This window comes from Cervus canadensis, chromosome 2, assembly GCF_019320065.1.
Source record: "Cervus canadensis isolate Bull #8, Minnesota chromosome 2, ASM1932006v1, whole genome shotgun sequence".
Taxonomy (NCBI): domain Eukaryota; kingdom Metazoa; phylum Chordata; class Mammalia; order Artiodactyla; family Cervidae; genus Cervus; species Cervus canadensis.
Genome location: NC_057387.1, coordinates 15,472,973 through 15,500,074, shown reverse-complemented (window position 1 = coordinate 15,500,074; position 27,102 = coordinate 15,472,973). Strand labels below are relative to the sequence as shown.

Genomic DNA, 27,102 nt, shown 5'->3' with positions numbered 1-27,102 from the left:
GTTAGGATTCAACTATTCAAGAGTATTCATGATTTGGCAAAACCACAATGAGGTACCATTACACGCCGGTCAGGATGGCTGCTATCCAAAAGTCTACAAGCAATAAATGCTGGAGAGGGTGTGGAGAAAAGGGAACCCTCTTACACTGTTGGTGGGAATGCAAACTAGTACAGCCACTATGGAAAACAGTGTGGAGATTCCTTAAAAAACTGGAAATAGAACTGCCATATGACCCAGCAATCCCACTTCTGGGCATACACACTGAGGAAACCAGATCTGAAAGAGACACGTGCACCCCAATGTTCATCGCAGCACTGTTTATAATAGCCAGGACATGGAAGCAACCTAGATGCCCATCAGCAGATGAATGGATAAGGAAGCTGTGGTACATATACACCATGGAATATTACTCAGCCGTCAAAAAGAATTCATTTGAACCAGTCCTAATGAGATGGATGAAACTGGAGCCCCTTATACAGAGTGAAGTAAGCCAGAAAGATAAAGAAAATTACAGCATACTAACACATATAAATGGAATTTAGAAAGATGGTAACATAACCCTATATGCAAAACAGAAAAAGAGACACAGAAATACAGAACAGACTTTTGAACTCTGTGGGAGAAGGTGAGGGTGGGATGTTTCAAAAGAACAGCATGTATACTATCTATGGTGAAACAGATCACCAGCCCAGGTGGATGCATGAGACAAGTGCTCGGGCCTGGTGCACTGGGAAGACCCAAGGAATCGGGTGGAGAGGGAGGTGGGAGGGGGGATCGGGATGGGGAATACGTGTAAATCTATGGCTGATTCATATCAATGTATGACAAAACCCACTGAAATGTTGTGAAGTAATTAGCCTCCAACTAATAAAAAAATTAAAAAAAAAAAAAAGAGTATTCATGATTTGGTTGTCACCCAAAACTGAGTTATACACTAGGATTAGGTGGAAGTAAAACTTAACATTAACTAAATTTCAATTAATTAAGCTATCAGAGAAACTGACTTATTTGTGAATTCTCATTCTAGTATATCATACCTGCACTTTATAACGATACAACATTCCCATGGGATGATGAGGAAATGCCAGAAAGTTAGGTGTAAGCTTGATAGGAAAATAAATCTTCACTTCTTGCTGATGTTTAATTGGAAATTTTATAGGCTGAACATTTTTATTCTATAAGAACAGAAAAAAAGGAGCAAACCAAGATTTTATAAGGACTGTTATTATGGTCCACATTCACATCTAAAGCATCAGCAAAGTGGTATGTTAATAGACTACTCAACCAATTTCTATCAATAAAAGAAATAAATGTTCTTGTTCACTAGAGAAGCACAGCTACTACAGTTCAATAATAATGAAAGAGATTTTGATAGACCTAAAATAAGTATTACAGTCATGGAAAGTAGTTAAAATTTCTTGAAAGAAGAGTTATATTAACATAGAAAGGGAAGTCATAGCTTCAAAGATCCTTGGCCACTCATCATTTAAATATATAAATTGTAAAGGCAAATGAAAATTATAAGCTATTCAAAAGAAAATAAAGAGAACAGTCATACATGCCGAGGTAAGACATTCCCTCCGGCTTAAAAACAAGAGCAGGGTTTGGGGGGTATTCATACAGGTAAAATAGAGTCCTCACACTCAACTACGCTGGCATTTTTCTCCTTAAAGGCAAATTATTTTTCAAAGAGGCTCTGAAGTATTTATAAACTATATCACATTTTCAGTAATGGTTCTCATTTTCTTTCTTTCTTAATTTTAATTAATTATTTATTTTTGGCTGCACTGGGTCTTCGTTGCTGCATGTGGGCTTTCTCTATTTGGGGTGAGAGGGGCTACTATCTGGTTGTGGTACATGGGCTTCTTACTGTCATGGCTTTTCTTGTTGTGGAGCACAGGCTCTAGGTACAAGCTTCAGTAATTTCAGCACAGGGGCCCAGTAGTCGCCGTATGTCAGCTCAAGAGCATAGGTTAAATAGTTGTGGCACACAGGCTTAGCTGGCCCATGGCACGTGGGATCTTCCAAGACCAGGGATCAAACCCTAGACCCCTCCATTTGCAGACAGATTCTTAACCACTGGACCACCAGGGAACCCCAATGGCTCTGATTTTCTTTTCATTTCCTTAAGGTGTCTAGCTCGATCATAAACTGAAAATAAGTCTTTCCACTTAAAAGAGCATCATTGCATTTTAGCCTACTGACACTGATTTTGGACTTTTACCTTCACAAGTGTAAGATAATTATTTAATAATAATAATAATAATAGTTTAATAATAAATTGTGTTGTCTTGACCTGAAAAGAGAAAGATTGAGAATATCATTCTGACAGTATTTAGGTGATCACTGAGGGAAACAAGAAGTTTTCAGGAGTAGGAAGCATATGCTAGGTCTGGTTAGAACTCTAATTCAAGAATAAGGTAATGTTAGTACAAAAAGGGTTGGTCCAAGGAAGACATTTTATAACATATAGGAAAAAGAACATAGTATTTAAAAAGGCACTATGCCCTTTTAAGAGTGACATGCTTTTCAAAAATACTGATTGCAGCAAATAGAAGTTTTCAACAGTGTCTGCTTTGGCACATAAGAAAATACAGATAGGAAATAAGAGATAAAAGCAGAGATAAGACAATAAACTGGGATAAAGAGGGACACAGCTAATACAGGGTGAAATTCAAAGTGAGCTAGACAAAATAAGAAAAAAGGTAATAAAATTTTTAAATGTCATAGAATTTTTAAAAATATTTGGTGGCATCATGTCTTAGTTGTGCATGCAGGATTTCGTTGCGTCACGCAGCATGCTCTGTTGTGGTGTGCAGGCTCAGTAGTAGCAAGCGGTGTGTGGGCTCAGTTGCCCTGGGGCATATATGATCTTAATTCTCTGATCAGGGATTGAACTTGTGGCCCCTACACTGCAAGTCAAATTCTTAACCACTGGACCACCAGGGAAGTCCCTTGTCTGACCATTTTGTCTGACACAGACAGCACTGGGTTGGCATTAGCAGGGACACAGTTTAGGAATAACATCCAGGAAATCCTTCCCTTGATTTCCCAACATACAGGTTGTGGCACCAAATATGATCTCAGGTGGCCTTGGTCTGCAGCGGCTTGAAGCAAGGCTCTGTACCTGGGAGACTGAGGTAAGGTCTCAGTGGTGAGAGCATCATAGGCTAACCACTAGACCGGTGTCAGTGACAAGGCCCTGACACTTTGGCTTTGCAGAAAAGAATTCCTGCAAAGATGGAAAGTAGTGAAATAAGACAAGTAAAGAGTTTACCAGGAGGAAAAAGAGTACAGTATGTGTGGATAGGGGGATCGGCCTACAGTGCAGGAGACACTGATTTGATCTTGGGTTGGGAAGATCCCCTGGAAGAGGGCACGACAACCCACTCCAGTATTCTTGCCTGGAGAATCCAATGGTCAGAGGAGCCTGGTGGGCTATGGGCCATAGGGTCACAAAGAGTCAGACATGACTGAAGCAGCTTAGCACACAAGCATTGGAATACATTCTTAAATAAATGTGGTTATGTTATACATCATTTTAACATGCATTTCTTGCTTTATTTTTTTTGCTAATGACTTATTACTTGCTGTTTATTTTATATTTATTTTAGACCACAGAAATGATGTTCGCAAACTCAAGCAAGTTTTTTATTCCCATTCAAAATGGGTCACAGCAGCAGAGACAACTTGCAATATCAACAACACATCTGGCCCAGGAACTGCTAACAAATGTATGGTACAGTGGTGTTTCAAGGAGTTTTGCAAAGGAGATGAGAGCCTTGAATATGAGAAGCATAGTGGCTAGCCATCTGAAGTTGACAACAACAAATTGAGAGTCATCATTGAGGCTGATCCTCTTACAACTACAGAAGTTGCCCAAGAACTCAACGTTGACTATTCTATGATCATTCTGCATTTGAAGCAAATTGGGAAGGTAAAAAATTTCGATAAGTGGGTGCCTCATGAGCTGACCAAAAATAAAAAAAATCGTTGTTCTGAAGTGTTGTCTTCTTTTTCTTTTTGCAGTTAAATTTATTTGTATTTAAATAAATGTATTTATTTATTTTTAATTATAGGGTAATTGCTCTATAATATTCTGTTGGTTTCTGCCACATATCAACATGAATCAGCCATAGGTATACCTATGTCTCCTTCCTCTTGAACCTCCCTCCCCACCCCACCCCTCTAGGTTGTTACAGAGTCCCGGTTTGAGTTCCCTGAGTCACACAGCAAATTCCCCGCGGCTATCTATTTTACATTCGTCTTCTCTTGTTCTACACAACAACAATGAACCATTTCTTGATCAGATTGTGACGTGTGATGAAAAGTGGATTTTATAAAACTGGTAAAGACCAGCTCAGTGGTTGAACTGAGAAGAAGCTCCAAAGCCAAACTTGCACCAAAAAAGGTCATGGTCATTGTTTGGTGGTCTGCTGCCCATCTGATCCACTACAGCCTTCTGAATCCCAGCAAAACCATTACATTTGAGAAGTATGCTCAGCTGATTGATGAGATGCACCAAAAATTGCAATGCCTGCAGCCGACATTGGTCAACGGAATGAGTCCAATACTTCTCCATTAACAACCCCTGACTGCATGTCACACGACCAACGCTTCAAAAGTCAAATGAACTGGACTACAAAGTTTTGCCTTATCCACCATATTCACCAGACTCTCACCAACTGACTAGTACTTCTTCAAGCATTTCGACAACATTTTTTTTTTATTGGCACAGTAATATAATTATAGAATGGATTAAGCACAACAAACTTAGAACTTTATCAGGCAACATTTATGTACTAAAAGGAATGATACACCAAATTTCCATGAAAGAAGCAGGTAATGACTGTCATTACTAATTGGAAGAATTACTTTACTAAGTGAAATAATTAACCATATTTCAAACCATATTTTTGCTTTTAATTAGGTGCTTTAAAATTACATGTGAACACTAAAAATTAAAAAATACTGCCAAAACTATGTAAAACTATTATATATGTTGATCCTTTATTATGATTTACTGTTATTGACAGTTTAAGTTCAGTTATTTAAAAAATATTCAAATGAAATGTTCCTTATTTGTGAGGAACTGGCTAGAAGAATATAATTTAGCTCCCTAATTCCTCTTTTGTTGAACCTGCCTGGCATAACCCTAGTCCTGATACAGTCTTGTTTTCTGTCTATGCCTGCTGCTGCTGCTGCTAAGTCGCTTTAGCCGTGTCCGACTCTGTGCGACCCCACGGACTGCAGCCTACCAGGCTCCTCTGTCCATGGGATTTTCCAGGCAAGAGTACTGGAGTGGGGTGCCATTGCCTTCTCCTGACAACTTTTTTTTAAATTAATTAGTTTATTTTAATTGGAGGCTAATTACTTTACAATATTGCAGTGGTTTTTGCCATACATTGACATGAATCAGCCATGGGTGTACATGTGTTCCCCATTCGACAACTTTTTGCATGGAAAACATGACCACAACCATCAGGAGGCAGAAAATGCTTTCCAAGAGTTCATCAAATCCTAAAGCATGGATTTTTATGTTACTTGTTTTTTATGCTACTTCATGCTACTTATGAATAAACTAACTTATTTGTTGTTGGCAAAAATATGTTGATTAAAATGGTTCCTGTTTTGTTTAATAAAGATGTGTTTAAGCCTAGTTATAATGATTTAAAATTCACAGTGTAAAACCAAAATGACCTTTTCATCAACCTAATAGATTCCTTAGGTGGATCTTGACTTGAGAATTCAAAGTACTGATCTAACCATTTTTTTCCCCAACATTGTCCAGCATACTTAGAAACAACAATCAACAAACCCTATTATATCCCAGACTTTCACTAACATGTTTTATGGCAGCAACTTCCTGGTTACCAAAAGGCTTGTCTTCTGTATGCATTTAACTGTAGTGTCTACAGATAACACTTCTAAGTAGCTGTTTTGCTATCGCACACCATAGACTATCAACGCTCACCTTTTATCACAAGAAACAGGGTCAGTAATGACTTTAAATCTAATAATAGAAAAGTTAGAATCAACTTGGAGAACCCAAACTCCAAGATGGCCTCCACGGATCCCACCCGGTGGTATTCACACCCTTGTGTAGTTCCCTCTTCATTGTATTAAGAACGGTTTCAATGACCAATACAGTGTAGTAGACATGCTTATATTAGAAAAGAGATGTAAAACCAGTGATCCACCATAAGATTCTTCAATAATAAGGAACTTAAAAAAGAAAAGCAAATTTTATCCAAAGTAAGGAGAAGAAATAGAATAACAAAGAAAAAAGCATGAATCAATAAAAGAAAAAATAGGTAAAGAATTGAAACAATAGAAACACAAATAACCAATATCTAGGGGGCTTCCCAGGTGGCACTAGTGGTAAAGAACTTGTCAATGCAGGAGATATGAGACACTGGTTCGATCCCTGGCTTGGGAAGATCCCATGGAGAAGGAAATGACAACCCACTCCAATATTCTTGCCTGGAGAATCCCACAGACAGAGAAACCTGGCGGGCTACAGTTCATAGAGTCACGAAGAGTTAGATACAACTGAAGCAACTTAGTGCACACATACACATACACACCAACATCTGGAATGAAAGAGACTACAGATACTACAGATACAAATTAATAAGGCAATGTTGTCAACAACTTTATGTGATAAATTCAACAATTTAGACTAAACAGAAATTCCTTCACATACAAATTACCAAGTTTCACTCAAGAAGAAATAAATAGGGGCTTCCCTGATGGTACAGTGGTTGAGAATACACCTGCCAATGCAGGGGACATGAGTTCAATCCCTGCTCTGGGAAGACCCTGCATGCTATGTGGCAACTAAGCCTGTGTGTCATAACTACTGAGCCAGCACTCTATACCCTCAAGTCACACCTACTCAGCCCATGCACTACAACTACGGAAGCCTGTGCAGTTAGAGCCTGTGCTCAAGAGAAGCCACCACAGTGAGAAACCTGCATACCACAAGGAAGAGTATCCCCCACTCTCTGCAACTAGAGAAAGCCCACGTGCAGCCAGGAAAACCCAGAACAACCAAAAATAAATAAAAGAAGAAATAAATAACCTGAATAGCTGTATATATTTTAAAAATTAAATTCATAGTTTTAAAACCTCTCATACGCCAATTGTTAGAGAAATGGAAATCAAAATCACAGTGAGATAGCACTTCATACCCATTAGAATGGCAATTATCAAAAATAGAAAATAATAAGTGTTATTTAGGATGTGGAGAAATCAGAATCCTTGTGCATTGCTGCTGGAATGTAAAATGACAGTCACTGTGGAAAACAGTATGACAGTTCCTCAAAAAGTTAAACATAGAATTGCCATATAATCCAGCAATTTGAATTTTGGGTATATACATAAAAGAACTGAAAATAAAGATTTGACAAATTATTTGTATATCCATGTTCACAGTAGCATTATTTACAATAGACAAAAGGTGGAAACAACCGAAGGGTCTATCAATGGATAAATAACAAACAAAATGCAGTATATCCATTCAATAGAATATTATTCAGCCTTAAAAAGAAATGAAATTATGTCAGGCTACAACATGGATTAACCCTAAAGACATGCTAAGTGAAATAAGTAAAAAACAAAAAGGACAAATGTATGATTCCACTTTTTTTGGCCATGCCACAAGGCTTTTGGGATCTTAGTTCCCTGACCAGAGATTGAACCCACATGCTCAGCAGTGAAGGCATGGAGAAATAACCAGTGGACTGCCAGGGAATTCCTTGTATGATGCCATTTATATGACATAAGCAGATTAATCAAATTAACAGAGACAGGAAATAGAATGTAGTTACCAGGGAATAGAAGATAGGAGGAACAGGGGTGGGTATTTTTTAAGGGAAAGAGAGAATCAGTCTAGAAAGATTATAAAGTTCTGGAGATAGATGGTGGTATTGGTACACAACATCAATACACTTAATGTCACTGAACTGTATGCCTAAAAATGGTTAAAATGGTAACATTTATGTTATGTATGTATATTTTAGCACTATAATAATAAAAGACTTACTATTTAAAAAAGTTCCAAGCTCAAATAGTTTCACTGTGAATTCTACCAAATATTTGAGGAAGAAGTAACACTAGTTCTACAGAACTCTTCCAGAAAATAGAAAAGAATACTTTCCAGCTTATTTTATAAAGCCAATATTATCCTCACATCAAAACCTGACAAAGACATTACAACTAAAACCGAAGAAGGAAAAGAAAAGTTATAGGCCCTCAAAAACATACATACAAAAGTCATTAACAGAATTTTAGCAAATTAAATCCTGCAATGTGTGAAGATAACAAATCATAATCAAGTGAAGTTTATCCTGAGAATGCAAGATTTGTTTAATACTAGAAAATCAATCAATGTAACTAATTCATCATATTTAAAAGACTAAAAAAGAAAAACTATATTCATTTTATCAATAGATGTAGAAGAGCATTGACAAAATGCAGCACCAATTCATGATGAAAATTCTCAATAAACTAGGAATAAAAAGGAACTTGTTCAACCTAAGGACGAGCATCTACACAAAATCTATAGTCAACATCATACTCAATGGTGAAAGGGTGAATATTTTTCACTTTAAAGTCAGAAATAAGGCAAATATATCCACTTTACACTCCTATTCAATACTGTAGTAGAGGTCCTAGTCAGTGCAATGAGGCAAGAGGAAGAAAAGTCACATTTGTTAGAATGAAAAGAGTTAACTCTTTATTCACATATAACCTAATTATATATGTAGCACTTGCTAAGGAATCTACAAGAAGTAATAGAATAAGTCAACTCAGCAAGCTTTCAAGATTCAAGGAAACATACAAAAACCACTGTATTTATGGGCCTTCCTGGTGGCTCAACAGTAAAGAATTCGCCCATCAATGCAGGAGACTCCAGTTCGATCCCTGATCCAGGAAGATCCCACATGCCAGGTAGCAAACTAACCCCGTTGGCCACAACTGTTGAGGCTGTGGTCTAGAGCCCGGGAACTGCAACTACTGAGCCCATATGCCACAGCTACGGAAGCTCAGTGCCCTGGAGCCTGTGCTCCACAACAAAAGAAGCCACTGCAATAAGAAGCCTGTACAATTCAATGAAAAGTAGCCCCCCACTCACTGCAACTACAGAAAAGCCCCCGCAGCAACAAAGACCCAGCAGAGCCAAAAATAAATACATTTTTTAAATGATTTTTTTTATTTTTTAAAATGATTTTTAAAAACCCACTGTATTTATATATATTAGCATGATGAATTAAAAGGAGAAAATTTAAATATATATATGGCTTAAAACATAAAATAAGTACAAATGTAATAAAATATCTTCAAGACCTGTATGATGAAAACTATAAGACATTGCTGAAAGAAAAATTCAAAGTTCTAAATAAGTGGGAAAAGTTTCATGTTCATAAATCCTAATGAAAAATATCAGCAGAGAGGAGATGTCTGCAACAGTGGCAAAGCAAGAAACTCCAAGAACCTGTCCCTCCATAGAAATGCCAAAAAAAGACAGAGAGTCAGAATTAACTTTGGAAAATATTTAAAGGTTTACAGCAACTAAACGTATGCTGAATTAAGAAAAAGGTGACTTAAAGCATTAAAGCAATTATTTGTCAAACCACTAACTGACTACAAGCTAAAGGAATCAAGATTTTATAGTCAAATAACACAAATTACAAATAACACAATCTTTTAAAAATGATTTCGAAAACTCACTAAATATACAAGCAACTACAACCCACAGCAAGCAATAACAGCAGCCCTGAAGAAAGACAAGAATCTGATTTCCAAAATTACTATATTATATTGTTGACTTTTGAACAAAGTGGGGTCTATGAGTGCCAATCCTTTGTGCTGTTGAAATCCGTGTCTAACTCTAGCCCTCCATACCATGGTATTACATTTGCAGATTCAACCAGTCACAGATTATATAGTATTGTAGTATGTATTAATTAAAAAAAAATCCACATACAAGTGGAAATGTGCAATTAGAACTTACCTTGCTCAAGGGTCTACTATAATAAAATGTTGTTTTCAGCAACAACAAAAAATAAGGCATTCAAAGAAACAAGAAAATATGACCTATTTATGGGGGGGGGGAAAGGAAATTAACACAAACTGTCCCTAAAGAAGCACAGATACTGAAAAAGATTATAAATCAAAGAGCTAATAGAAACAATAGACATCACTCCAGAAGAAGTATGTTTCACCAAATAGAGAATATAGTGAAGAGACAGAAATTATAAAAAAGGAACCAAACAGATATTCTGAAATTACAAGTACAATAACTGAGATGAAAACTTCAGTAGAAGACCTTTACAGTAGATTTGAGCTGGCAGAAGAAAGAATCTGCAAATTTAAAGAGAGGGCCATTGAAGTTATTTAGAGTAGCAAAAAGAAAAAAGAATGAAAAAAAATGACCAAGGCTTAGAGACCAGTGCAACATCATTAAGGAAATCAATATATATATAAAATAAGTCTCAGAAGTAGGGAAAGAAAGGTGCAGAAAGGATATGTGAAGAATTAATGATGAAAATGTCTCACATTTACTAAAAAACATGAACCTACAAAAATCAGTTAAACACAAAAGAAGTCAGTAATGGAAGAAATTATCAAAAAAGTCATATAGAAAACAAAAGAATAAAATAATGCCCATCTGTAGGAAAAAAAAATAAAACAAAACCAAGAGCTTTTCCTTATCAGTAACTGTTTTAAACATAAATAAATTCTCCAATTAAAAGGCAGAAATTGACAGAATGGATAAAGAAAAACATGATCCAAGTATATGCTATCTATAAGAGACTAATGTTAGATTCAGAGACATAAATAGGTTGAAAGTGAAAGAATGGAAAAATGCATTCCATTTTAATTACCAAATTATTTTAAACAATAATTACTGAAAGAGGGTTGGGGGAGCAGTCTACATTAACATCAAACAAAATAGATTTTTAAAAATTGTTATGAGACAAAGGTCATTATATATTAACAAAAAGGTTAATTTATCAAGTTATAACAATTACAAACATACACATACCTAACAACAGAGGACCCCAAAATATGAAGCAAAAATGGACAGACGGAATGAAGGAAGAAATGAAGAAAGAAAGAGTTTTATAACAACAGTTAACAGATTTTAATAATTCAAATTCAATAATGGATAGAACAACCAGAACTAAAGATCAGTATGGAAATAGAGGACTTGACCAACACTATAAACCAACTAGATCAAGCAGACATATAAAGAATATTCCACCCCATAACAACAAAATGCTCAATTTTCTCAAGTGCACATGGAATATTCTCCACGACAGGTCATATGTTAAATCACAAAAGAAATCTCAATAAATTTAAAAAGACTAAAATCATATAAAGTATCTTCTCGACCCAAAATGGACTAAAACTAGAACTTTACACAGGGAAAACCGGAAAATTCACAAGTATGTGGAAATTAAATAAAACAACCAATGGGTCAAAGAAGAAATCATAAGAAACGTTAGGAAACTTTGAGATGAAGAAAAACAAAAATCCAATATGCCCAAACTTATAGGATTCAATGAAAACAATGCTCAAAGGAAAATAGACAGCTGTAAACATCTGTATTAAAAAACAAGAGAGAGGGAAAAAGTGCTGTGACTGGCAGTAGAACATGGCAGAACCATGTTAAATAGGGAAAGTTCCTTTCCCCTTTGGCAGAGGGCGCCAGCCAGAGTGACAAAACAAATGTCCTCCACAGAGAGTAGAATTGAAACTATTTCAAATGCAGTCTCCTTGAGTTTTTCAGGGGACTTCCCTGGTGGTCCAGGCAGAGTCTGCCTGCCAATGCAGGGGACACAAGTTCAATCCCTGGTCTGAGAAGATTCCACACACCATGGGGCAACTAAACCTGTGTGCCACAACTGCTGAGCCCATGAGCTACAACAACTGAAGCTCATGCACCCTAGAGCCCATATTCTGCAACAAGGGAAGCCACCACAGTGAGAGGCCCTTGCACCGTAACTAGAAAGCTCACTTGCTGCAACTAGAGAAAGTCCACGCACAGCAACAAAGACCCAGTGTAGCCAATAAATAAATAAATAAATAAATATACAAAATAAATTAAATTAAAAAAAAAAGAAGAGGGAATTCCTGGCTGTCCAATGGTTAGTACTCAGTGTTTTCACTCTCATGGCCTGGGTTCAATCCCTGGTTAAGGAAATAAGATCTTGTAAGCTGGGTGTGACACAGCCAAAAAAGAAGAAAACATTTCAAATCAATAATCTGACTGTATAGTTAAAAAAAAACTGGAAAAGGAAGAGCAAAGTAAACCTGAAACTAGCAGAAGGAAGGAAATAATAAAGTGAGCAGTGATTTTAAAAGTAGAGAATGGAAAATAAATACACAAAATCAACAAAACCAAAATTTGGTTCTTCAAAAAGATCAACAAAATTGAGTTTAGCTAGAATCACAGAGAAAAAAAGGAAGAATACTCAAATTATTAGAATCAGAAATGAAAGTGGGGACATTATTACCAACTTTACAGAAATAAAAAGGATTGTGAGATAATACTATGAACAATTGTCCACCAAACAAATTAGATAACCTAGATCAAATGGAAAGATTCCTCAAAGCACATCAATTAGAAAAACTGACCCAGTAGAAATAGAAAACCTGAACAAAGCTATAGCAAGCAAAGAGATTAAATCAATAATCAAAAATTTCCTAGCAAAGAAAAGCCCAGGCCCTGCCTACAAAAAGTCTACAAACAATAAGTGTGGGAGAGGGTGTGGAGAAAAGGCAACCCTCTTACACTGTTGGTGGGAATGCAAACTGGTACAGCCACTACAGAGAACAGTGTGAAGATTCCTTAAAACCTGGAAATAGAACTGCCATATGACCCAGCAATCCCACTGCTGGGCATACACACCGAGGAAACCAGAATTGAAAGAGACACATGTACCCCAATGTTCACTGCAGCACTGTTTACAATAGCCAGGACGTGGAACCAACATAGATGTCCATGGGCAGATGAATGGATAAGGAAGTTGTGGTACATATACACATGGACTATTACTCAGCTATAAAAAAGAACACATTTGAGTCAGTTCTAATGAGGTGGATGAAACTGTAGTCTACTATACGAGTGAAGTAAGTCAGAAAGAGAAACACCAATATATATCAGTGCATATATGTGGAATCTAGAAAGACGGTAACCATGATCCTAATATGCAAGGCAGCAAAAGAGACACAGATGTAAAGAACAGACTATTGGACTATGTGGGAGAAGGTGAGGGTGGGATGATATGAGAGATATTGAAACATATATATATTATACATAAAATAGATGACTAGTGCAAGTTCGATGCATGAAGCAGGGTGCTCAAAGCCAGTGTTCTGGGACAACCCAGAGGTTGGGGTAAGGAGGGAGGTGGGAGTAGGGGTCCAGGATGGGGGTGGGCATGCACGTACACCCGTGGCTGATTAGTGTCGATGTGTGGCAGGGACCACCACAGTGTTGTGAAGTGATTGTCCTCCAATTAAAATAAATAAATTTTTAAAAAAAGAAAGAAAAGCCCAGGCCTAGATGGCTTCAATTGTTAATTTCCACAAACATTTAAAACAAAATTAACACCAATGTTTCTCAAACTTAAAAATAAAAGATGAAGAAGAAAAAAGAAAAAGGAAGAAACACTTCCTAACTCATTCTAAGAGACCAGCATTTGCCCTGAAACCAAAGTTAGACAAAGATATCATAAAAAAGGAAAACTACAGACCAATATCCTTTATGAATATAAATACAAAACTCCTTAAGAAAATACTGGCAAACCAAATCCAGCAGCATATTAATAGTATTATACACCATGATCAAGTGGGATTTTTCTAGGAATTCAAAGGCAGTACAATATATAAAAGTCAATTAATGTAATATACATATTAGTAGAATGAAAGAAAAAAATGCTTAAAAATATTTGAGAAAAATCCAATGCCCTTTTACAGTAAAAAACACTCAACAATTAGGGGTAAAAAAGAACTTCTTCAATATGATAAGGGCCATATATGAAAACTCCACAGCTAACATCTTACTCAGTGGTGAAAGAATGAAAGTTTTTGCTTTAAGATCAAAAACAAGATAAGGAGGCCCACTATTGCCACTTCTATTCAATATTGCATTATAAGTTCTAGCCAGAGAAATTAGGCAAGAAAATGAAATAAAAGGTATCAAAATGGGAAATGGAGGAGCAAAATTACCACTATTCACAGGTTCAGTTCAGTTTAGTCACTCAGTCGTGTCCAATTCCTTGCGACGCTATGGACTGCAGCATGCCAGGCCTCCCTGTCCATCACCAACTCTTGGATATGATATTATATATGAAATATCCTATAAAGTCCAGAAGAACTACTAGAGCCAATAAAATAATTCAGCAAAGTTGCAGCATACCAGATCTACACACAAATATCAGTTGTACTTACATACATTAGCAATAAACAAACTAGAAAGATTTTTACAATTACAATTACAATAGCATCAAAAAAGAATAAACTACCCAGAATAAACTCAACCTTGGAGGTGCAGTACTTGTACACTGAAAACTACAAAATATTGCTTGAATAAATTAAAGACAGCCTGAATAAACGGAAAAACATCCCATGTTCATGAATTGGAAGACCTAACATTGTTAAGATGACAACAATCTCCAAAGTGATCTTCTAATTCAACGCAATTGCTATCAAAATCCCAAGGGCCTTTTGGGAAAAAAATGGAAAAGCCCATCCTAAAACTGATATGGAATTCTAAGAGATCTTGAATGGCCAAAACAATCTTGAAAAAGAACAGTTAGAAGACTTCACATTTCCCATTTCAAAACACAATTCAAAGCTACAGTGATCAAAGCAGTGTGGTACTGCAAAAGGACAGACAGACCAATGGAATAAAACTGAGTACAGAAATAAGCTGACATCTATAGTCAACTGGATTTGACAAGGATGCCAAGAGCATACAATAAGTGAAATGAGTCTCTTTGATAAGTAGCACTGGCACAAGACAAAACCCCAAAGCCCCCATCAAAACACTACTAGACCTATTAAATGCATTTAGTCAAGTTGCAGGATACAAGATTTATATACAGAAATTTGTTGCTTTTCTATACACTAATAATTAACTATCAGATAGAGAAAACAAGAAAAACAACCCCATTTACAACTGCATCAAAAAGAATAAAATAAAATTAACTCCAAAGAGGTGAAAGACTTAGACTCTGAAAATAATGTAACACTGGTGAAAACAACTGAAGATGATACAAAGAAATGGAAAGATATCCCAAGTTCATGGATTGGAACAGTTAATATTATTAAAATGTCAATACTACCAAAAGCAATGTATAGTTTTAACACAATCCCTATCAAAACACCTATGATATTTTCCACAAGACTAGAATAAAAAATCCTAAAATTTACATGGAACCACAAACTACCCCTAATAACCAAAGTAATGTTGAGAATAAAGAACAAAGCCAGAGGTATCACACTCCCTGTTGTCAGATTATACTACAAAACTACAGTAAACAAAACAATATGGTACTAAGACTTCCCTGGTGGCCCAGCGGTTAAGATTCCATGCTTCCACCGCAGGGGACATGGGTTTGATACCCAGTCACAGAACTAAGATCCCACAAGCCATGTGGTGCAGCCCCCCTCCCCTGCCAAAAAATTATATAACTAGAGAACTTGATCACCAGATGGTCAACATGAAAACTAAGACTGATTACATTCTTTGCAGCCAAAGATGGAGAAGTGCTATACAGTCATCAAAAACAATACCAGGAGCTGACTGTGGCTCAGATCATGAACTCCTTATTGCCAGATTCAGACTTAAATTGCAGAAAGTAGGGAAAACTACTAGACCATTCAGGTATGACCTAAATCAAATCCCTTACGATTATACAGTGGAAGTGACAAACAGATTCAAGGGATTAGATCTGATAGACAGAGTGCCTGATGAACTATGGACAGAGGTTCATGACATTGTACAGGAGGCAGTAATGAAGACCACCCCCAAGAAAAAGAAATGCAAAAAGGCAAAACGGTTGTTTGAGGAGGCCTCACAAACAGCTGTGAAAAGAAGTGAAAGGCAAAGGAGAAAAGGAAAGATATTCCCATTTGAATGCAGAGTTCCAAAGAATAGCAAGGAGAGATAAGAAAGCCTTCCTCGGTGACCAATGCAAAGAAATAGAGGGAAACAACAGAATGGGAAAGATGAGAGATCTCTTCAAGAAAATTAGAGATACCAAGGGAACATTTCAAGCAAAGATGGGCACAATAAAGGACAGAAATGGTATGGACCTAACAGAAGCAGAAGATATTAAGAAGAGGTGGCAAGAATACACAAAAGAATTACACAAAAAAGATCTTCATGATCGAGTTAATCACGATGGTGTGATCACTCACCTAGAGCCAGAATTCTGGAATGCAAAGTCAAGTGGAACTTAGGAAGCATCACTACAAACAAAGCTAGTGGAAGTTATGGAATTCTAGCTGAGCTATTTCAAACCCTAAAAGATGATGCAGTGAAAGTGCTGCACTCAATATGCCAGCAAATTTGGAAAACTCAGCAGTGGCCACAGGACTGGAAAAGGTCAGTATTCATTCCAATCCCAAAGAAAGGCAATGCCAAAGAATGTTCAAACTACTGCACAATTGCACTCATCTCACACACTAGTTAAGTAATGCTCAAAATTCTCCAAGCCAGGCTTGGATTGGAGAACCATGAACTTCCAGACGTTCAAGCTGGATTTAGAAAAGGCAGAAGAACCAGAGATCAAATTGCCAACATTTGTTGGATCATCGAAAAAGCAAGAGAGTTCCAGAAAAACATCTACTTCTACTTTATTGACTATGCCAAAGCCTTTGACTGTGTGACCACAACAAACTCTGGAAAATTCTTAAAGAGATGGGAATACTAGACCACCTGACCTGCCTCTTGAGAAATCTGTATGCAGGTCAGGAAGCAACAGTTAGAACTGGACATGGAACAACAGACTGGTTCCAAATAGGGCAAGGAGTATGTCAAGGCTGTATCTTGTCACCCTGATTATTTAACTTATATGCAGAATACATCGTGAGAAATGCTGGGCTGGATGAAGCACAAACTGGAATCAAGATTGCCGGGAGAAATATCAATAACCTCAGATACGCAGATGACACCACCCTTATGGCAGAAAGCAAAGAAGAACTAAAGAGCCTCTTGATGAAAGTGAAAGAGGAGAGTGAAAAGTTGGCTTAAAACTCAACATTCAGAAAACTAAGATCATGGCATCCGGTCCCATCACTTCATGGGAAATAGATGGGGAAGCAGTGGAAACAGTGAGAGACTATTTTTGGGGCTCCAAAATGACTGCAGATGGTGACTGTGGCCATGAAATTAAAAGACGTTTGCTCCTTGGAAGAAAAGTTATGACCAACCTAGACAGCATATTAAGAAGCAGAGACATTACTTTGCCAACAAAGGTCCGTCTAGTCAAAGCTACGGTTTTTCCGGTAGTCATGTATGGATGTGAGAGTTGGACTATACAGAAAGCGGAGCACTGAAGGATTGATGCTTTTAACCGTGGTGTGGGAGAAGACTCTTGAGAGTCCCTTGGAAAGCAAGGAGGTCCATCCTAAAGAAAATCAGTCCTGAATATTCATTGGAAGGACTGATGCTGAAGCTGAAACTCCAATACTTTGGCCACCTGTTGCAAAGAACTGACTCATTGGAAAAAGACCCTGATGCTGGGAATGACTGCAGGCGGGAGGAGAAGGGGACAACAGAGGATGAGATGGTTGGATGGCATCACCGACTCAACGGACATGAGTTTGAGTAAGCTCTGGGAGTTGTTGATAGACAGGGAAGCCTGGTGTGCTGGAGTCCATGGGGTTGCAGAGTCGGACATGACTGAGCCACTGAATTGAACTGAACTAAAATAGAGAACTTGAAATGACTATGAATAAAAAGAAGAAACATTATAAAAATTATTAATGGTATCTCATAGATCATTGGTGGGGATATAAAATAAAACAATACAGCCATTTTAGAAAAATAGTTTGTCAATTTCTTATAAAACTAAACATGTAGCTACTATATGACCCAAGAATTGTACTCAAGCATTTTTTTCTTTATTAATTATTATTATTATTTTTTTTTTTGGCTGTGCTGGATCTTCATTACTACCTGTGGGCTTTCTCTAGTTGGGGTGAGCAGGAGCTACTTTCTAACTGTCATGTGCAGACTTCTTGCAGTGGTTTCTTTTGTTTTCAGGCTTTAGGCTTGTGAGCTTCAGGATTTGCAGGTTGTGAGCTCTAGAGCATGGTCTCAGTAGTTGCGGCGCATGGGCTTATTTGCTCCACAGCATATGGAATCTTCCCTAGACCAGGGATTGAACCAATGTTCCCTGTACTGTCAGGCAGATTCTTCTCCACTGTACCACAGTCCCCACTCTTAAGCATTTTATCCCGGAGACATAAAAACATATCCACAGCAAACTCTATACAACAATGTTGTTGTTTTAGTTGCTAAGTTGTGTCTGACTCTTTTGCGATCCCATGGATTGTAGCCCTCCAGGCTCCTCTGTCCATGGGATTTTCCAGGCAAGAATACTGTAGTGGGATGCCATTTCCTTCTCCAGGGGATCTTCTCAACAGAGGGGTTGAACCCTCATCTCTTGCACTGCAGGCAGATTCTTTACCACTGAACCACCTAGGAAGCCCCACAAGAATGTTTAGAGCAGCTTTATTCATAATTGCCAAATAATAGAAAACCCAAATCACCCTTAGTAGGTGAATAGTTAAAATCCAGTACATCTGTACAATGGGATATTATTCACCACTTATTTTTATTCAGTAATTTTTTAAATGATATAGTGATACCCTCAACAATTTGGATAGATCTTAAGGGCATTTTTTCTTTCTTTTAAAAAAATTATTTATTTTTGGCTGTGCTGGGTCTTCATTGCTGTGCACAATCTTTCTCTAGCTGCACCTGGCAGGAGCTACTCTTCATTGCAGTGCATGGGTTTCTCATTGCAATGGCTTCTCTTGTTGTGGAGCATGGGCTCTAGAGAGCTCAGGCTTCAGTACTTACAGCTCATGGGCTGTAGGTGTGGAGCACAGGCTTAGTTGCTCCACAACATGTGGGATCTTCCCAGACCAGGTATCAAACCCATGTCCCTTGCATTGGCAGGTGGATTCTTAACCACTGAACCACCAGGGAAGTAGTTTTTTTTCAAACTTCCAGATTTTATTTTAAATTTCCCAATCAAAAGGAAACTTACACACCTAAATAAAAAACAAGATTACAAATCAAGATAGTCTGCAGGCCACCAGATTGTGATCTCTGTCATACAGGTTTCTATAAAATCATGTTAAGAAGGCTTCCCTGATGGCTCAGTTGGTAAAGAGTCTGCCTGTAATGTGGGAGACCTGGGGTCCCCCCCCCCGCCAATTATTTTTATTAGTTGGACGCTAATTACTTTACAGTATTCTAGTGGTTTTTGCCATACATTGACATGAATCAGCCATGGATTTACATGTGTTCCCCATCCTGAACCCCCCACCTCCCTCTCCATCCCATCCCTCTGGGTCATCCCAGTGCACCAGCCCCAAACACTTGTCTCATGCATCCAACCTGGACTGGCGATCTGTTTCACACTTGATAATATACATGTTTCGATGCTGTTCTCTCAGATCATCCCACCCTTGCCTTCTCCCATAGAGTCCAAAAGTCTGTTCTATACATCTGTGTCTCTTTTTCTGTCTTGCATATAGGGTTATTGTTACCATCTTTCCAAATTCCATATATATGCGTTAGTATACTGTATTGGTGTTTTTCTTTCTAGCTTACTTCACTCTGTATAATGGGCTCCAGTTTCATCCACCTCATTAGAACTGATTCAAATTAATTCTTTTTAATGGCTGAATAATATTCCATTGTGTATATGTACCACAGCTTTCTTATCCATTCATCTGCTGATGGGCATCTAGGACATGGCATCTAAGCCATGTCCTGGCTATTATAAACAGTGCTGCAATGAACATTGGGGTACATGTGTCTCTTTCAGTTCTGGTTTCCTCGGTGTGTATGCCTAGGAGTGGGATTGCTGGGTCATATGGCAGTTCTATTTCCAGTTTTTTAAGGAGTCTCCACACTGTTCTCCATGTGGCTGTACTAGTTTGCATTCCCACCAACAGTGTAAGAGGGTTCCCTTTTCTCCACACCCTCTCCAGCATTTATTGCTTGTAGACTTTTGGATAGCAGCCATTCTGACTGGAGTGTAATGGTACCTCATTGAGGTTTTGATTTGCATTTCTCTGATAATGAGTGATGTTGAGCATCTTTTCATGTGTTTGTTAGCCATCTGTATGTCTTCTTTGGAGAAATGTCTGTTTAGATCTTTGGCCCATTTTTTGATTTGGTCATTTATTTTTCTGGAATTGAGCTACAGGAGTTGCTTGTTTATTTTTGAGATTAATCCTTTGTCCGTTTATTTGCTATTATTTTCTCCCATTCTGAAGGCTGTCTTTTCACCTTGCTTATAGTTTCCCTTGTTGTGCAAAAGCTTTTAAGTTTAATTAGGTCCCATTTGTTTATTTTTGCTTTTATGTCCAATATTCTGGGAGGTGGATCATAGAGGATCTTGCTGTGATTTATGTCGGAGAGTGTTTTGCCTATGTTCTCCTTTAGGAGTTTTATAGTTTCTGGTCTTACATTTAGATCTTTAATCCATTTTGAGTTTATTTTTGTGTATGGTGTTAGAAAGTGTTCTAGTTTCATTCTTTTACAAGTGGTTGACCAGTTTTCCCAGCACCACTTGTTAAAGAGGTTGTCTTTTTTCCATTGTAGATTCTTGCCTCCTTTGTCGAAGATAAGGTGTCCACAGGTACATGGATTTATCTCTGGGCTTTCTATTCTGTTCCATTGATCTATATTTCTGTCTTTGTGTCAGTACCATACTGTTTTGATGACTGTGGCTTTGTAGTAGAGCCTGAAGTCAGGCAGGTTGATTTCTCCAGTTCCATTCTTCTTTCTCAAGATTGCTTTGGCTATTCGAGGTTTTTTGTATTTCCATACAAATTGTGAAATTATTTGTTCTAGTTCTGTGAAGAATACCATTGGTAGCTTGATAGGGATTGCACTGAATCTATAGATTGCTTTGGGTAGTATACTCATTTTCACAATATTGTTTCTTCCAATCCATGAACATGGTATATTTCTCCATCTATTTGTGTCCTCTTTGATTTCTTTCATCAGTGTTTTATAGTTTTCTATGTATAGGTCTTTTGTTTCTTTAGGTAGATATACTCCTAAGTATTTTATACTTTTTGTTGCAATGGTGAATGGTATTGTTTCCTTAATTTCTCTTTCTGTTTTCTCATTGATAGTGTATAGGAATGCAAGAGATTTCTGTGTGTTAATTTTATATCCTGCAACTTTACTATATTCATTGATTAGCTCTAGTAATTTTCTGGTAGAGAGACCTGGGTTAAGAAGTTAAGGGACTTCCCTGGTGGTCCACCCCTTCATGGATCATAGCCTTGTCATGGCAAAGGGGCTTGCATAACTCAGTGAAGTCATGAGCTATGCCATGTAGGGCCACCTAAGACAAGCGGGTCTTGGTGGAGACATCTGACAAAACGTGGTCCATTGGGAGGGAACAGCAAACCACTCCAGTATTCTTGCCATGAGAACACCATGAACAGCATGAAAAGGCAAAAGATATGACACCAGACAATGAGCCCCCACCCCCAGGTCAGAAGGTGTCCAATGTGCTACTGGGGAAGAACTGAGGGCAATTTCTAACAGCTCTGGAAAGAATGAAGTAACTGGGCCAAAGCAGAAATGATGCTCAGTTGTGGATGTATCTGGTGGTGAAAGTAAATCTGATGCTGTGAAGAACAATACTGCATAGGAACCTGGAATGTTAAGTCCATGAATCAAGGTAAATTGGACGTAGTCAAGTAGGAGATGGCAAGAGTGAACATCAACATCTTAAGAATCAGTGAACTAAAATGGATGGGAATGAGTGAATTTAAACCAAATGACCATTATACCTACTACTGTGGGCAAGAATCCCTTAGAAGAAATGGAGCAGCCCTCATAGTCAATGAAAGAGTCCAAAATGTAGTACTGGGACACAAACTTAAAAATGATAGAATGATCTTAGTTCATTTCCAAGACAAACCATTCATCATCACAGTAATCCAAGTCTATGCCCCAACCACTGATGCTAAAGAAGTTGAAGTTGACTGGTTCTCTGAAGAACTACAAGACTTTCTAGTACTAACAACAAAAAATATGCCCTCTCAATCATAGGGGACTGGAATGCAAAAGTAGAAAGTCAAGAGATACCTAGAATAACAGACAAGTTTGACCTGAAGAACTATGGACTGATGTTCATAACATTTGTACAGGAGGCAGTGACCAAAACCATTTCAAAGAAAGAAAAATGCAAGAAGACAATGTCTGAGGAGGCTTTACAAATAGCTGAGGAAAGAAGAGAAGCAAAAAGCAAAGGAAAAAGAGAAAGATACACCCAACTCAATGGACAGTTCCAGAGAATAGGAAGGAGAGATAAGAAGGCCTCCTTAAATGAACAATGCAACCAATAGAATGGGAAAGACTAGAGGTCTCTTCAAGAAAATTGGAGGTATCAAAGAGAATATTTCATGCAAGGATGGGCACAATAAAGGGCAGAAATGGTAGGAACCTAACAGAGGCAGGAGAGATTAAGAAGAGGTGGGAAGAATACACAGAAGAACTATACAAAAAAGGTCTTAATGACTGGGATAACCACAATGGTGTGATCTCTTACTTAGGGCCAGACATCCTAAAGAGTGAAGTGGGCCTTAGGAAGCATTACAAGCAAAGATAGTGGAGGGGATGGAATTCCAGCTGAGCTATTTCAAATCTTAAAAGATGATGCTGTGAGAGTGCTGCACTCAATATGCCAGCAAATTTGGAAAACTCATCAGTGGCCACAGGACTGGAAAAGGTCAGTTTTCCTTCCAATCCCAAAGAAGGGCAGTGCCAAAGATTGTTCAAACTATCAAACAACTGCACTCATTTCATATACTAGTAGGTTATCCTCAAAATCCTTTAAGCTAGGCTTTAGCAGTACATGAACTGAGAACTTCCAGATGTACAAGTTGGGTTTAGAAAAGGCAGAGGAATCAGAGATCAAATTGCCAACATTTGCTGAATCACAGAGAAAGCAAGACAATTCCAGAAAAACATCTGCTTCACTATGTGGAAAATTCTTCAAGAGATGGGAATACCAGACCACCTCACCTGTCTCCTGAGAAACCTGTATGCAGGTCAAGAAGCAACAGTTAGAACTGGACATGGAACAACAGACTGGTTCAAAATCGGGAAAGGAATACAACAAGTACATTGTCATCTTGTTTATTTAGCTTATACACAGATTACATCACATGAAATGCTGGGCTGGATTAATCACAAGCTGGAATCAAGATTGCTGGGAGAAGTATCAATAACTTCAGATACTCAGATGATATCACTCTGATGGCAGAAAGTGAAGAGGAACTAAAAAGCTTCTTGATGAGGGTGAAAGAGGAGAGTGAAAAAGTTGACTTAAAACTCAACATCCAAAAAAAGATCATGGCATCTGGTCCCATCACTTCATGGCAAATCAAAGGGGGAAAAGTGGAAGCAGTGACAGATTTCCTTTTCTTGGGCTCCAAAATCACTGCAGAGGGTGACTGTAGCCACAAAATTAAAAAAGACACTTGCTCCTTTAAAGGAAAGCATTACAAACCTAAACAGTGTATTAAAAAGCAGAGACATCACTTTACTGACAAAGGTTCCTATAGTCAAAGTTATGGTTTTTCCAGTAGTCATGTACAGATGTAATAGCTGGATCATAAAGAATGCTGAGTGCTGAAGAATTGATGCTTTCTAATTGTGGTGCTACAGAAGACTCTTGAGAGTCCCTTGGACTGCAAGGAGATCAAATCAGTCAATCCTAAAGGAAATCAACCCTGTATATTCATTGAAGGACTGATGCGGAAGCTGAAGTTCCAATACTTTGGCCATCTGATATGAAGAGCTGACTCACCGGAAGAGACTTTGATGCTGAGAAAGACTGAAAGTAAAAGGAGAAGAGGGCGGTGGTAGATGAGATGGTTAGATAGCATCATCAACTAAATGGATATGAATCTGAGAAAATTCCAGGAGACAGTGAAGGCCAGGGAAGCCTGGCATGCTGCAGTCCATGGGGTCACAGAGTTGGACATGACTTAGCAACTGAACAACAAAAACTGGTGGTCCAGTGGTTAAGAATCCACCTGTCAATGCAGGTGACTCAGGTTTCATCTCTGGATCAGGAAGATTTCACTTAGTTGCTGTGGAGCAACTAAGCCTGTGCGCCACAACTACTGAGCCCACATGCTTCAACTACTGAAGCCCGTGCACCTAGATCTGGTGCTCTGCAACAAGAGAAGCCATTGAGATGAGAATCCCATGAACCGCAAAGTTTAAACTTTACCTTAAAATCAATGGGAAGCCACCAAAGGAATTTAAACAGTAAATACATAATAATTTTTATAGTTTTTGTAACATCATTCTAGCCACAGATAATATTGAAGGTAGGAGTATCAGTTTAGAAGCTACTGTGACAATCTAGGTGAAATAGCAGTGTCTCCTTCACCTAGTAAGATGGATTTGAGAGATATTTAGAAGAATTGACTTAGCATTCAATGATGTACTGAACGAATGAGGTGAGGGAGAAGGTAGAATCAAGGGTGACTCTTTTGGGATTTTGTCTCAAACAGCTGGGGAAAGGATCACTGGAGAAAAAGTAGGTTTAGAGAGGGAAACAAATCTGATGGACTGTTAAAAGTCGGATATTTGCACATTTTTAGAGGCAATAAAAACAGATAAATTCCTTATCCTTTCACCCACTAACTCCATTTCTGTATTATACCATACAAAAATTAACCAAAAGGAATGAAAATTGTATGAAGATACTCAGTTATGCCATTTACAAAGTAAAAAGCTGCTAAAAGTGCAAAGTTGGTGGCATGGTTAAACAATTGGCATATTAACCCTATGTATTTTTAGAATACAAAATACTCTTATGTGGATCTGATGACACAAGGAAACATGCATATGGAATAATTTTTAAAGGAACCTCAAACGACACATATAAAAATGACCACAAATGCAGATATATGCAATAACAGAGATTGGAATGGAAAATTTGCAGAGGTATAAACTACTAAGTGTACTATTTATTAGTTTATTTTGTGAAAGATAATGGTGAGATATGCTATATACGTGCCAGCAAATCAACAAATCAGGCAAATCTTGTCAGTATTATCAGGATTCAAAAAATGCCCTTTTAATTCCTACCTGGTAAATGATGGAAGTCAGAGATGCATTTATCATGACCACACCATCTTTCAGAGCTTTTACAACATGGTAAGATCCATTCACAGTAGTTAGCTGCTCTTCAAAGTACTCCCTCAGGAATTGGTACATAATCCTGAGATTCTGAAAATCAGCCCAAAAGTAGCACAAATCTGAAGCGATGTTTTTTTTTCCCTAACGCCAATTTAAACTCAAAGCATTTAAAAAAAAAAAAAAAAGCATGACTATGCTTTCTGGGGCTTAAAGAAGTAAAAGTAAAAATCTTTGCTCATCCTCATCAAATTCTAAGTTGGAAAGATGTCATTTTAAAATGGTACTAGTTTTTGGAAGATCCATTAATGGCAAGCAACTAGAAACAGTAAGCATCAAAGCTTATGTCAATTTTAGTGTAATTTGTGCCATTCCAGAAATTGACAGTTGGGGGTGGGGAGGGGAATGGATGCTGGAGAATGACCACAGCATTTTACATCTAATGATCACACTATAAAACTCTGGTAACTTCTCTGAAATGAAGTTTTAGAATGAGGATCCCCTCCAAAGTGTTACCCTTGGTGTCAACTTCATCTCTTTCCTATAATTCTAACCAAGTTGTATCTTTTACTTCTGGTTTAGTATTCCTCAAGGATAGAACTACTTAATAACAATAATGATAAAGTAGTAACTTGCATTTTCTGAAGGCAAAATCTGGAAGCAAAAAAAAAGTCTTCTTAGCAAAAAGACTGCTCACTGAAGGAGTTATCCTTAAGGGGACTAGAAAAATTCAAAAGATAGACTCACATCTGAAATATAGATCTTTGTGCTGCTTTTATCAAATACTTCTACTGTAATTACATAGACCTGTCCCACCTCTAGACTCCATCGGTCTCCAGGTTGGACTGTGAAACCTGTACACAAATCAATAAACAAAACTATCAGAAGAGGCCATTTTTCTATAATGAATTTTAAAAATACAAACTTAAAAAGCCATTTAAAGAGCAAAAGTCACTAATAGATGGAGATGGTTTCCAAAGTAGATCCTTTAGTTCCCTCTATAAAACTGTATAATAATTTGGGGTTCCAAAGATCCTAGTTTAACTTAGTTCATCTCAGGTATAAAAGAAGCATTCTCACTTACATCTGTATACAAATACCACCCACCCCAAACCCACAATTTTGCTCATTTCTGATATGTCAGGCAAGATTTCAGCTGCTTTCAGTCAGATTCATTGCTTCATGTGGCTTAAGGACATAGGTTTCTTCTTTCTTTGTATGAAGTCTCTTTTCCTAGTCCAACCTTGTATTACATGGAGTTTCATACTTTTTCAGTCTATTTCAAGATGCTTTACCCTTGCAAATAGCATTTAACTAGAACAGTGCGAGAAAACATGTCAAAGTAAGGTTGAATTTGAAATTAGTTAAGTCTCAAAATGAAGCACTCTAGTCTTTAATGCACTCATTTCAGTGGCATACTTTAAGTTATTTGGCTTTCTGAAAATCATTATCTAAAAATACCTAAAAATCCAGGCTCTACAACATATATGGTGCAATTTGGGAGTCCAGACACAGATCGCATATGGACATCTTAATTTTTGCTTAAGGAAATTTTATGAGCTAGATTTGGGTGAAAAGAAAAATATAAGCAACCAAAATAAATAAATAAGCCCACAAACAACAGTAAAAATTCTATATTTCATTATCTCTTGGGAAGC

At 37.6% G+C, this 27,102-nt stretch overlaps 1 protein-coding gene across 1 annotated transcript in view; it reads right to left on the bottom strand.

Annotated features, from left to right (window-relative positions):
- Positions 1-27,102, bottom strand: part of NUP210L (nucleoporin 210 like) — a 97,835-nt gene that overhangs the window by 53,059 nt on the left and 17,674 nt on the right. The window contains exons 8-11 of the mRNA XM_043455424.1: positions 26,906-26,974; positions 26,192-26,298; positions 25,397-25,537; positions 1,038-1,175 (exon numbers count right to left, since the gene is read on the bottom strand). Of these exons, the coding sequence (XP_043311359.1) occupies positions 1,038-1,175; positions 25,397-25,537; positions 26,192-26,298; positions 26,906-26,974 (455 nt within the window). The remainder of the gene's footprint in view (positions 1-1,037; positions 1,176-25,396; positions 25,538-26,191; positions 26,299-26,905; positions 26,975-27,102) is intronic.